Below are 12,943 nucleotides of genomic sequence, written 5' to 3'. Positions count from 1 at the left end.
TCCCCAAATCCAATCACCCTCTTAATCTGTCTCCACACTGATCGCGCCAGACGAAGTAGGGGCAGCAGACAGGGGACATTTACCCCGATTCCAAGAATCCCAGTGGGCAATCAGTTCATGCGGCATGGAGCAGGTGGTGTTCAGAATTAGGAAGAGGATTATCGGGGATCCACTTACTTATAGCCTTGGCCTGTCCAGCCAGATAATATAGAAAAAAAGTCTGGTAACGCTGCCCCACCCTCCTTTTTAAGTCTTTGCAGGGTGGATAGCCTGAGTTTGGGCCTAGTTTCCCCCCCCATACAAAAGGACGTAAATTGGGAGTTCAAATTCGCAAAAAAGGACCTGGGTACCACCACAGCACTGTGTTGAAGAGAATAGTTAAGCTTAGGGAGTAATATTTTAATTAAATTAATGTGTCCTGCTACCGACAGCGGGAGCTTGCTCCAAGTTGCAAATTTAGCTTTAACCGTTTCCAAAAGTGGATGTATGTTAAGCCGCAAATCAAGTGTGCTGCTCTGAGATATATAAACACCCAAATATTTAAAGCTGGGTACAATAGGCAATGAGGAGAGAGTCAAGTCGTGGCATGGGAAAGGGGCATCAGGGCAGATTTCTCCCAATTTATATACAGGCCAGAGTATTTACTAAATTTATTTATAGTGGCAATCACCCGTGTCAGTGTTTCTTCCGCTCTATCCATAAATATCACTATATCGTCAGCATATAGGCCTATGGTTTCTACCCCATCCACTATTTCTAGGCGCAAAATATTAGGGGAAGATCTTATACGAATTGCCAATGCCTCAATCGCAAGAGGGGAAAGAGGAAACCAGGGGAAGAGTCTTGAGGAGATCATTTGCAAATTCCCAGTGCCTTCTGGGATAAGTGAAGAGTCTCCGCGAGCTCAACGATCACTGGGTTTTGGCCGTTGCAGCTGAAAAGAGGAAATCGGAAAACCAGGGGAAGAGTCTTGAGGAGATCATTTGCATATTCCCAGTGCCTTCTGGGATAAGTGAAGAGTCTCCGCGAGCTCAACGACCACTGGGTTTTGGCCGTTGCAGCTGAAAAGAGGAAATCGGAAAACCAGGGGAAGAGTCTTGAGGAGATCATTTGCATATTCCCAGTGCCTTCTGGGATAAGTGAAGAGTCTCCGCGAGCTCAACGATCACTGGGTTTTGGCCGTTGCAGCTGAAAAGAGGAAATCGGAAAAACCGCGCGCCGATTTTGGCTCATCTTTCATCGTTTTTAAGAAATCTCAAGATGGAAGAGGCCAGGAGCCATTTGGTGAGCTGCATTTCTTGCTACATGTTCACAGATTTACCAGTGGAAAAGCAAAACTTCACATGCCACAAATGCAAGCTTGTGACCCTGTTGGAGGAAAAGTTGCAAAATCTCGAAGAGAGGTTAGCTACGTTGAAGATCATTAAGGAAGGTGAAGAGTTCTTGGACAGAGCAGAATTATCTCTTCATGATACAGAAAGAGAAGAAATTCGAAGTGCACCTGAAGAAACAGAGGAATGGAGACATGTGACCCAGAGAAGCAGGAGGATCAGGAGGCAGTCAGCACCCATACTGCTCAGAAACCAGTACCAGGCTCTCACGCAGGAAAACGATGAAGAAATACATCAGGATAAGACTTTGCCAACAAACAGCAACCTTGTACGCCTTCAGAGTCCTCCTGGATGGAGAAAGAAAAATGTTGTGAAGAAGAAACGGAGAGTGGTGGTCATGGGGGATTCCCTGTTGAGAGGAACAGAGGCCGCTATCTGCAGACCGGATATAACTTCAAGAGAAATGTGCTGTCTTCCAGGTGCAAAAATTAAAGATGTGTCTGACAGGATATCAGGACTCTTCAGACCTACAGATGACTACCCATTCCTGCTACTACATGTGGGGACAAATGACACCGCAAGAAACGACCTGGAAACCATCTGCAGAGACTTTGAAGACTTAGGCAAGAAAGTGAAAGAACTGGGAGCGCAGGTGGTCTTCTCTTCCATCCTCCCAGTGGATGGCCATGGAACAAGGAGGTGGAATAAGATTCTGCAGGTGAACAACTGGCTACGTCGATGGTGCCGTCAGCAACTATTTGGATTTCTGGATCACGGAGTGAACTACTTATACGATGGACTACTTGCTAGAGATGGGGTGCACCTTACGAAGACTGGAAAGCAGGTATTTGGAAGTCGCCTTGCTACACTTGTAAGGAGAGCTTTAAACTAGAACAACATGGGAAGGGAAGCAAAAGACCAGAAAAAGCCATACACCTGACAAATGCTATTGAGAACTCTGCTATTAGAAGTGGAAAGGAAGAACAAAGACGAAATAATCTAATTAATAAAAATATTGGAGAAAGAGAAACCAATCACAAACTAAAATGTTTCTATACTAATGCACAAAGCATGGGCAACAAACAAGGAGAATTGGAACTACTAACACAGGAAAAGAAATATGATGTCATTGGAATCACTGAAACTTGGTGGGACAATACACATGATTGGAATACAAGACTAGAAGGATACAACTTATTTGCAAGAAACAGACTTGATAAACGAGGAGGGGGTGTCGCATTGTATGTTAGAAATGCGTATATCTGCACAGAGATTGAAGCTTCAGAGACTGGGAGTTCTGTGGAAACTGTTTGGGTAAGAATACAAGGACAGAACAATGGAAAGGACACCATTGTAGGCATTTACTACAGGCCGCCTGTGCAAGCTGAAGATATGGATGAACTCTTTATGCATCAAATGGCCAAGTTCTCCAAAAAATATGACATAGTTGTCATGGGAGATTTCAACTATCCAGACATTTGTTGGGAATCTCTCTCAGGCAAAACTAACAGGTCAAGGAAATTCTTATCCTCTCTTGCTGACAACTTTATCTTCCAAAAGGTAAAGGAGAAAACAAGGGGAACTGCTACCTTGGATCTAATCCTTATAAACAGGGAGGAAATGGTTGAGGAGGTAAAAGTGGCTGGGACCCTAGGAGGTAGCGACCATGCTATTTTAGAATTTTGGATAACTAGAGGCGGAAGACCTGTGAAGACTCAGACGTCAAGGTTAGATTTCAGAAAGGCAGATTTTAAGGGATTCAGAAAGAGAATTGGAGGGATCCAATGGCTGGATATCCTTAAAGACAAAAATGTCCAGGAAGGATGGGAAATCTTGAAAAATGAAATTCTCAAAGCACAGTTGTTAACAATTCCGAAAAGAGGGAAGAATAGGAAGCATTTAAGGAAACCAGGATGGATGAACACAGAACTTAAGCACATGCTAAAAAGGAAGAAAAAAATGTTTATAAAATGGAAAGAGGGAGGCATATCTAAAGAAGAATATAATGCTGTCTGCAGAACCTGCAGGGCACAAATCAGATTAGCTAAAGCTGAAAATGAATTGAGGCTTACAAGAGATGTCAAAAGCAATAATAAAGGATTTTGGGGATATGTCAAAAGTAAAAGAAAAGTCAAAGATGCTATAGGATTTTTACAGGATGAAAATGATGAAATGGTAAGACAGGATGTTGAGAAGGCTGAACTTTTAAATTCCTATTTTGCATCTGTTTTCTCTCAGAAAGGAAATGTAACATCAACTGTTATTCACTGTCCTATTAAGGGAATAGAAGAATCCAGGATATCTATAAACAGAAAGATAGTGAGGAAACACTTAGCTAACCTAAATGAATTCAAGTCTCCAGGTCCAGATGAATTACACCCCAGAGTACTGAAGGAGATAGCAGAAGAAATTTTTGAACCCCTCTCCATAATCTTTGAAAATTCTTGGAGAACAGGAGAAGTGCCAGAAGACTGGAGAAGAGCAAATGTTGTTCCTATCTTCAAAAAGGGGAAGAAGGTGGACCCAGGCAACTATAGGCCGGTGAGTCTGACTTCTATACCAGGAAAGATCTTTGAACAAATTATTAAACAACATGTATGTCAATACCTGGATAAGAATGAAGTGATTAAACAGAGTCAGCATGGGTTTGTAACTAATAAGTCATGTCAGACTAATTTAATTTCCTTCTATGACGGTATTACTGATTGGGTGGATCAAGGAAATGCTGTAGATATAGTATATCTTGACTTCAGCAAAGCATTTGACAAAGTCTCTCATACAATCCTTATTGAAAAAAAGACTAAGTATGGAATGGACAAGGCAACTGTTAGGTGGATTCATAACTGGCTTAGTGATCGGACCCAAAGAGTGGTCGTAAATGGCTGCACATCCAGTTGGAAGAATGTCTCAAGTGGGGTACCACAGGGCTCTGTCCTGGGCCCTGTATTGTTCAACATCTTTATCAACGATTTAGATGAAGGAATTGAGGGTAAACTGATTAAATTTGCTGATGACACAAAGCTAGGAGGGATAGCTAATACTAGAGAAGAGAGAGAGAGGATTCATAAAGATTTAAATAAACTGGAGAAGTGGGCAGCAACTAACAGAATGGTTTTTAACAGGGAGAAATGCAAAGTACTACATCTGGGCAATAAAAATGAAAAAAGCATATATAGAATGGGAGGAATAGGGCTAAGTGACAGCACATGTGAAAAAGACTTGGGTATACTAATAGATCACAGACTGAATATGAGTCAACAGTGTGATGCAGCAGCAAAAAAGGCAAATGCAATTCTAGGATGTATTAACAGAAGCATACAGTCTAGATCACGTGAAGTAATTATTTCCCTCTACTCCTCTTTGGTCAGACCTCATCTGGAATATTGTGTCCAATTTTGGGCACCACATTTTAAAAAAGACATCAACAAACTGGAGCAAGTTCAGAAAAGAGCGACCAGAATGGTGACCGGTCTGCAAACCCTGTCTTATGAGGAAAGGTTGCAGGATTTGGGAATGTTTAGTTTGCAAAAGAGAAGACTGAGAGGAGACTTAATAGCTGTCTACAAATATCTAAAGGGCTGTCACATTGTAGAAGGATCAACTTTATTCTCATTTGCACAAGGAAAGACTAGAAGCAATGGGATGAAGCTGAATGGGAGGAGACACAGATTAGATATTAGAAAAAACTTTTTGACAGTTAGAGTGATCAATGAGTGGAACAGGCTGCCACGAGAAGTGGTGAGTTCTCCTTCAATGGAAGTCTTCAAACAGAGGCTGGACAGACATCTAACTGGGATGATTTAGCGAATCCTGCTTTGAGCAGGGGGTTGGACCAGATGGCCCAGGAGGTCCCTTCCAACTCTACCATTCTATGATTCTATAAGAGCAAAAAGGGCCGGGGAAAGGGGACACCCCTGACGGGTTCCCCTATGTAGTGGAAAGGACTAAGATATGGAACTATTTACAATGACACGGGCTTTGGGTTTTATATACATATATTGATCCATTTTAAAAACCTATCACCAAATCCATATTTCTGTAAACATGCACAGAGAAAAGGCCATTCAAGGGAATCAAAAGCCTTGGCCTCATCCAGCGATGCCAATGCCCATTTGTTATCTGGTATCAGAGAGCTATATTGGACCACTGACTGGACCCATCTAATATTAATGGAGGTGCTTTTACCCGGCATAAAACTGGTTTGGTCGGGGTGTATAAGTTCCAGTATAACTGAGTTCAGCCCAGTGGCCAAAATTTTTGTAAAAATCTTATAGTCCACATTCACTAATGATATGGGGCGATAAGATCCACAGTCTAAAGGGTCCTTCCTCTCCTTTTTAAGCACTATTATATTAGCCTCGTAGAAGGACTCCGGCAAGGAGGTGCGCTTAGTGGATGAATGGCAAGTATACTCCTTCGCTTCGGGGTGACGCGTTCTCTAAAGATCCAGCCATCCACAACCTTCCATGAATTACGACAGTTGGGATGCAGCCGGCGGGGGGGGCCCCTCCCTGTATCCCATCACCCAGCCTCAATCTATCAAGATGATTATTCATGACCAGACTGAAATCCCCCAAGCAGATGACATCTGCATCCGGATAGTTCAGGGCAAAACTCATCGCCTTCTGGAGAATTGATATATTAGCAGGGGGGGGGGGTGTAGATACACAAAATAACATATTTCCTGGAGTTAATTAGTGCATGTACAAATACAAAATGCCCCTCGGAATCTCTCCGGGCCTCCTTGGCTTCCCACCTAATGTCTTTATGTATTCGTAGCGAAACCCCCCTTGAATAGCTGGTATGGAATGCATGAATGAACAATTGTGCCCACGGTTTTTGCACACACCAAGCTGTGTCTCTGGTCAGGTGTTTCTCCACCAAGGCTACAATATGAGGGCGATAGGCGATATTGCCTAATCTGCGAGAACACCTTAATTTTCTTCCGAGGGTTTTTATACCCCTCACATTCCAGGTCATGCATATTATTTCAGATCCCATTTCTGCTTATCTGGCTATGGTACATATTCGTGCCCAAGTAAAATTTAGAGACATCACGTGAAGAACAGGACTGCCATTGGCTGCGACTTTTACCTAAATAACAGTTAGAACAAAAACGGTTGAAGAAAAAAGAAAAAAAACAAACAAATAAGAACCTAACAATATAGGAGCAAAGTTCCATGCCCCTATCAAAAAGTAGACAAGGGGATACCATCACTGAGCTCAGTGTCCAGTATTGGTGGTAAACTGGATACCCGCTGAGAAGGCCCCAATTAGACCTTTAGTGGAAGGATACGGGTTAACAGTGAGTACATTAGGATTCCTTTGCAGGGAATCCCTTATGGGACCGCAACCACTCAGTCGCCTCCGCTGCATCCGTGAAAAAAACGGAGGAAACCCCGTGGACGACCCGGAGCCGGGCCGGATAAATCATTGAGTACACAATGTTTCTCTCCCTGAGCCACTTCTTAATTTCGATGAATTGTGTCCGCTGTTTCTGAAGTTCCATGGAAAAATCCGGGAAAATCGAAATTACATTATCGAACTTGATGGGGCCTTTTTGCCGTGCGAGACGCAGAATGGTATCTCTGTCTTTACAGTTGAGGAGACGTGCCAGGAAAGGTCTAGGTGGGGCTCCCTGGAAAAAGGGGTTTCATAGGAACCCTATGAGCCCTTTCAAAGGCAAACACTGGAGAAAATTCATCCCCCAACGAGGCTTTAAGCCAGCCCTCCAGAAATTGCTCAGGATGTTGACCTTCTGAACGATCCAGGAGGCCAATGATACGGATATTATTCCGACACATTCTGTTCTCCGGATCGTCCGCCTTCTGTTTCCAGGCATTCATACAGCCTGCCACCTTTGTTAACTTGGCCTCCATAGGTGTGATGGTGTCCTCTACCTGGGATACTCTTGTCTCCACTTCCATAATGCATTCCCTCATGGCTTGCAAATCTTGTCGAAGTCGTCCCACTTCACTGTAAACGTCCTCTATCTTCCCAGTCAGGGATGACCTAGTTAGGTAGATGGCTTGCATCAGCTGTTCGGATGCCTGCTTGAGGGTTAATTCTTCTTGCTCATTCTCCTCCTCACCTCCAGAGGGACGGTTTTTACGCTGAGCTTGTGAAGGGTTATTTCTTAGGGACCGTGCACTTTCAGAGGGGTCAGGTCTAGCAAACTCTTAATTTTTTTGCTGTTGTTGATCCTTTAGATCGATTCATGATCAATGGTGATGCAGCACAACAGGATGACTAGAGGTATATACTCTGGGGATTTTCCCCTCCAGTTATAAGCACAGCAGGGCAAGTGTTAATTATGTCCCAGGAGCAGCTCTCATGCGGGGGGGGGGGGGGGGTGTCACAAATTGGTGAGGGAGATGCCTGGTATTAGATTAATGAGAGTTCTTATGGTCAGGGTGGGTGAGTCTATAAATAGGAGGGGGAAACGCGGGGCCCAATTTTCTAGGGCACTCACCGCGTATCCCCTCAGGTCTTCGGCATATAAGTCACCGCCCGGTGACACTGCAGCGATGGAAGCTGGACGCCGCAGCTCTCACTGATAGAGCACGCATCTATGATGGCAGCCGCCGCCTCGTGCAGGCCTCGCCGCCCATCTCAGCTTTCCTAACAGTCAGCTCACCAGAGCAGTCCTGCGTCCTCCCGCGGGGGTCAAGTGGGAATCCCGGTATCCAGAGGTCCTGAATGCCGCTGGTTATGTCGCGCTGGCAAGGTCTCAGATACAGGATGCAAGCAGGATGTTCAGGAGCTCCCACAGCGTGCATCCTCTCTCCTCAGCTACATAGCCACGCCCCCCTTACACAAACCATTTTAGTTAAATTGAGCGCTTTAAAAGAAAATACCAAGTAAAAAATATCTTCAAATGTGTTTTAAATATGAATATCATTTAACAATATAAATTTATTTTCAAAAGGTGTCCAGATCTTCAGATGTTGGCGGTCCTTGGAGCTCGATACAGGAGAGTTTCCTGTGTTGGCATGTCATCAGTGGTGCGTGTGTCTCATTTCAACAGACAGAAAAGGGGGCTGGCCAGGACGCTTAAACGAGCCAAAAAGCTCCCTTCAAACAAAGCACAGATGATAGAGATATATCTGTAATCGAGAGATATATCTAAAATCAAGAGAGCTAGAAAAAAAAAAAAACTATAAAGAGGAAATCGCCTTTAACCACTGTCTGATGATACTATGCAGCTTACAAGAAACGATAGATCATTATGTTTCTAAAGACTCAAATAAGCCATTGAAGACTTAGTGTGAGAAATACGAATGTACTTACATCAGGAAGACGGGGAATCTGAATCAGGCGCTTGAAGTACAGCATGTCAGATGCACGTTTGAAGAAGTTTTTAAGACTACAGCATGGAAAGGGGTAACACAGAAAAAAGGCAATGAATAACAAGGAAACTTTAGCAGAATACCGAGTTGCATTATTGTCTTATTAGCAAGGTATTTTTGAGAAACATCTAGTACCGAAATAATGTATTGAAATAAGAAGAAAGAAGCCAGCGCTGCTTGTGGTTAGAACGCATAACATGAGGTGCATATGCACATATTAACATCTAACTGTATTCAAAAAGGCATTTGGCAAAATATTGATCAATAAATTGAGCCACCACGCCGCGCCAAGGCAATCTCATGTGGGGGTCCTACTCTACATTATTATTATTCACTGTGCCATTACAGCCTCCTAAATATTTTAAAAGCAAGACCATATCTATTGCAAAGGTACCTGAAACATGTCTGAATCGCTCCCGTGCAGCCAGATGAAGCAAGTGCAGATAAAGGCCAACCAGGTCTGAACATAGACATCTCAGGTTTGACCTCCACACATTGCCTGACCAGCAAACACAGATGAAGGGCGATGCAGGCTCAGACACAGGTGCACAAATTAAAGCCTGGGGCAAGGCGGGGGCTGCTGTGTGTGCACAGCAGCCTAAATCCATCACAATGAACACTTTTTTGCATATTGGTTTGTGGTTGAACACCACTGTTGCCGTGAGCGCTGGGTTATGTTCGCCATTTTTGCTGTGTTCATTGTGATGGATATAGGCTGCTGTGCACACACACAGCAGCCCCGCCCTGCCCCAGGCTTTATTTAATCTGTGGTATTACATAGGACTGCAGGTGGAATCGATCACAATATCTGTACTCAAAGTTACAGCTGTGAGAATATATATATTTATCCACAGTGGTAACCAAGTACAGATATTGTAGTAGATTTCAACTGCAGTATGTAATTTTTTTTTTCTATTAAATTTTTCTTTAATTGGGGATAAAACGTCTTTTTGGGCTTGTGCTCCTGATCATTTCTAACCATAGCAACACCCCTGACGAAAAAAAAAAAAAAAAAAAAAAAATTTACACTGTAGAATATAAGTGTAAATGCTAAGAAATCCTAAAATTTGCAAATTACAGTATTTATCAAGGGTGCAGTGTGTTGAAATGTCAAAATTACCTATGAAACTGTTCATGAAACCTGTCCCTATGTCCTTGTAGAGTATCAGGCGGCAGACCTAAAACAAAAAACACCACGGTTTTATGTAAGTAGTAAAAATCCACTAGCACATGATGCCGATTAAGTTCATTAATTACACAAAATGTCAAAATCAAAGCTCTACAAGACATCAGTAGAATTTCAGTTGACACAATGCTTCCGCAGAGAAAAAAATTGAGCAGAGCTGGACTGGGTAAAAGCCCAAGAGTGAGCAGAAATTGTTTAACCTCCTGTTTATACCAAGTAACCTGCTAACCATATCTGGTTCTGCTACCAAGACATACTGTATTTTTCGGACCATAAGACGCATCTAGGTTTTAGAGGAGGAAGTTAGGAAAAAAAATTGAAGCAAAAAAATTCTGTACTTAATATCCCCTATCCTGGTATAAATGGTCCCCTCATCCCCATCCTCGTGTGCATGGCCCTCTCATTCCTATCCTGGTAGGAATGGTCACCCTCATCCCTATCCTGGCAGGAATGATCGCCCTCAACCCTATCCTGGTATGCATGGCCCCCATCCCAGTCCTGGTATGCCTGGCCCCATCAGAAAATATTACACTTACCTTCCCGGCGCTCCCTCGCAGCATCCCGCACCGTTGCCAGCAGCTGCTTTTTGCTTGTAAGCAGCGCATGGCAGGGATGTCATGCGCTGCTTGCAAGCTGAAGGGTAGCTGCCGGAATACTCACTGCTCTGCACGCCCGGACTGTGTGGGCAGAGAGCAGTGAGTATTCACTGCTCTTCAGTAGCATGCACAATGTCAGCCAGAGCCTTCCTGCAGCTGCCGGTGGTCACTTGTGCCGCTACTTAAGAGGAATGAATATTCACCTCTCTGAGAGTTAGCCGCAGCAGCCAGCTCCTGCCTCTGTGGCCCGCTGCTCTGCCGATGCCGCTCCCCCACCTCCCAACCACAGCCAGAGCAGATACATCCAGACTAAGACACCGCCCCATTTTCCTCCATGTTTTTGGATGAAAAAAGTGCATCTTATAGTCTGACTGCAGACATTTTCTTATTTCAGTAAATATTGGCTACATTTCTACATAAAAAAATATTTAAACAGAATAGAGAAGTAGAACAAACTTACAAGAATGCAGCTTAAACATTAACTTCACAGTGTAGTGATAGAGATGACTACAATCTTGGATGACCTGAATAAGGGGTGCGAGTTTACATTGTCCTGCAGACATCTGGGACACGGCGATGGCACTGTTAAGTTGCCTGAAAACTGAACATATAAGCCTACATTACTTCAATTATACAAAAAAGCAAGCCCACAAATCCTACAGCTACTGCGAATAGGAGGGAATATAAAGCATGCCACTTAGTTATACAGTGTTAAATAGATCAATAAACAAATTCTGCAGATTTCATGGCATAAAGTAAAAATGGCAATACGCCCTCCCAGCAGAATGACCAACAGTGTAAAGTTTTGTAATTTTATTAAGAAACCCAATCCTTTTTCATTGCACAAAACCTTGCAATTCGATTTCTTACCAGCCTCTGCGAGCTTCAGTTCACTGTCCATATAATCAAACATTTCCACCGTTAGCTGGAATCTAAAACACACAAATTCAGGTTAACACCAATATGTTTTGCTAGGTGAACGCGCCTAGCTAAACATGAATTATGTTCCATCTATTCCAAATGCCTGCAAAAGCTAAAGGGGTTGATCCGTGAAAAGTGTTGTTCAACGCAATACACAGCATATCAAGAGATGTGGGCTTGTAATATAAATCTATTAAAAGTGTGCAGATTAGTAAACAGATTTCATTTTCATCTGTAATAGTGACCCATTGCTGATTCTCCTTGGTTCACTTTAAGTTGAGGACTCAAATGCTGAGCAGCTTCCCTGATCTGACCCTGCTCATGCTGGTGATCTGACAATTGGGAGTGACACTATGTGGTAATGAGAAATAAATTGCTTCATGTGAAGGTAGATGGCACAAGAGACATATCCATAGATACATAGGACATGAGCCATTTATTACATGGCTTGCTGAAGCTGTCTATGAGGGACAATTTTCTCTACAGGTTGGGAAGGAAAACAGGAGATGAAGAGTGTGCAGAATGTAAGTCCGCAAGGACAGGGTCCTCTCCCCTCAGCACCAGTCTCAGAATAGGAAAAACGTAGTCAGACAATCCACGCTGCGAATCACTAAAAACTTGGATTATTAATACAGTGGTCTTTATTCTACGCGTTTCAGAGTTTCACAGAACTCCTTCCTCAGGACAAAATCACCTGAGGAAGGAGTTCTGTGAAACTCTGAAATGCGTAGAATAAAGACCACTGTATTAATAATCCGAGTTTTTAGTGATTTGCAGAGCGGATTGTCTGACCACATTTTTCGTATTCTGAATCTTCTATGTTGGTCCCTTGTGGATCTGTGGTTCTGCAGCAGCGAATCCTCCATTGCCTGTTACAAAACTCCATTTGGTGAGTGTATTACTTGCAATTGTTATCTGCACACCGGATAATGCACTATTGCGCCATTTCTCTTTTACAGCAATCTCTGTACCAGTCTGTCTTTGTAAATTTGTTTACTGCTAACGATATCTATAACTTTGTATGTAACCCCCTTCTCATGAACAGCACCATGGAATTAATGGCGCTATATAAACTGCTGCTGCTACGCAAAAGCTTCTGTACTATGAGGTAATGCACTCCTGGAAAGTCTGCTACTTCCTGATAACACCCACACGCAAAGAGAAGAGACTAAATTTGTGGCGGAGTGAGTAAAGAGGCTGAAAAAGGAGAAAATTAAACTGCAGGGTACTAATAATAATAGGCTAAAGTACTGATGGAAATTAATCCAGGGTAATTATTTTTTTTATTGCATAATTTTTTATCGAGGCTTTTCACATTAACAAAATACAACAAAGAAGTGCGTGTTATCCACACTGCAGATGTAATGAACCATTTCAACTTCAGTATCCTATGAAATGAAATGGAAACACAAATATTCTCCAATGTTTCCATACAGAAATTTAAGGGTGTCTCAAACACCTAAGCAATAAAGCTAACATAACAATACAGTATTTTCTGCGTAGGGATAGTACGTATCTAAACAAAAAGAAAAGACGAAAAGAAGAGAGAGGGAGGGGGAA

At 42.9% G+C, this 12,943-nt stretch overlaps 1 protein-coding gene across 1 annotated transcript in view; it reads right to left on the bottom strand.

Moving 5' to 3' along the window:
• HIP1R (huntingtin interacting protein 1 related) overlaps nucleotides 1-12,943 on the bottom strand; it is a 209,194-nt gene that overhangs the window by 102,503 nt on the left and 93,748 nt on the right. The window contains exons 7-10 of the mRNA XM_073586048.1: nucleotides 11,333-11,394; nucleotides 10,923-11,063; nucleotides 9,801-9,858; nucleotides 8,622-8,697 (exon numbers count right to left, since the gene is read on the bottom strand). Coding sequence (XP_073442149.1) covers nucleotides 8,622-8,697; nucleotides 9,801-9,858; nucleotides 10,923-11,063; nucleotides 11,333-11,394 — 337 coding nt within the window. The remainder of the gene's footprint in view (nucleotides 1-8,621; nucleotides 8,698-9,800; nucleotides 9,859-10,922; nucleotides 11,064-11,332; nucleotides 11,395-12,943) is intronic.

This window comes from Dendrobates tinctorius, unplaced genomic scaffold (assembly GCF_039654945.1).
Source record: "Dendrobates tinctorius isolate UK_male_01 unplaced genomic scaffold, ASM3965494v1 ptg000090l, whole genome shotgun sequence".
In the NCBI taxonomy this organism is placed as follows: domain Eukaryota; kingdom Metazoa; phylum Chordata; class Amphibia; order Anura; family Dendrobatidae; genus Dendrobates; species Dendrobates tinctorius.
The sequence above is the reverse complement of the archived record's forward strand: the minus strand, read 5'-3'. Positions and strand labels throughout refer to the sequence as shown.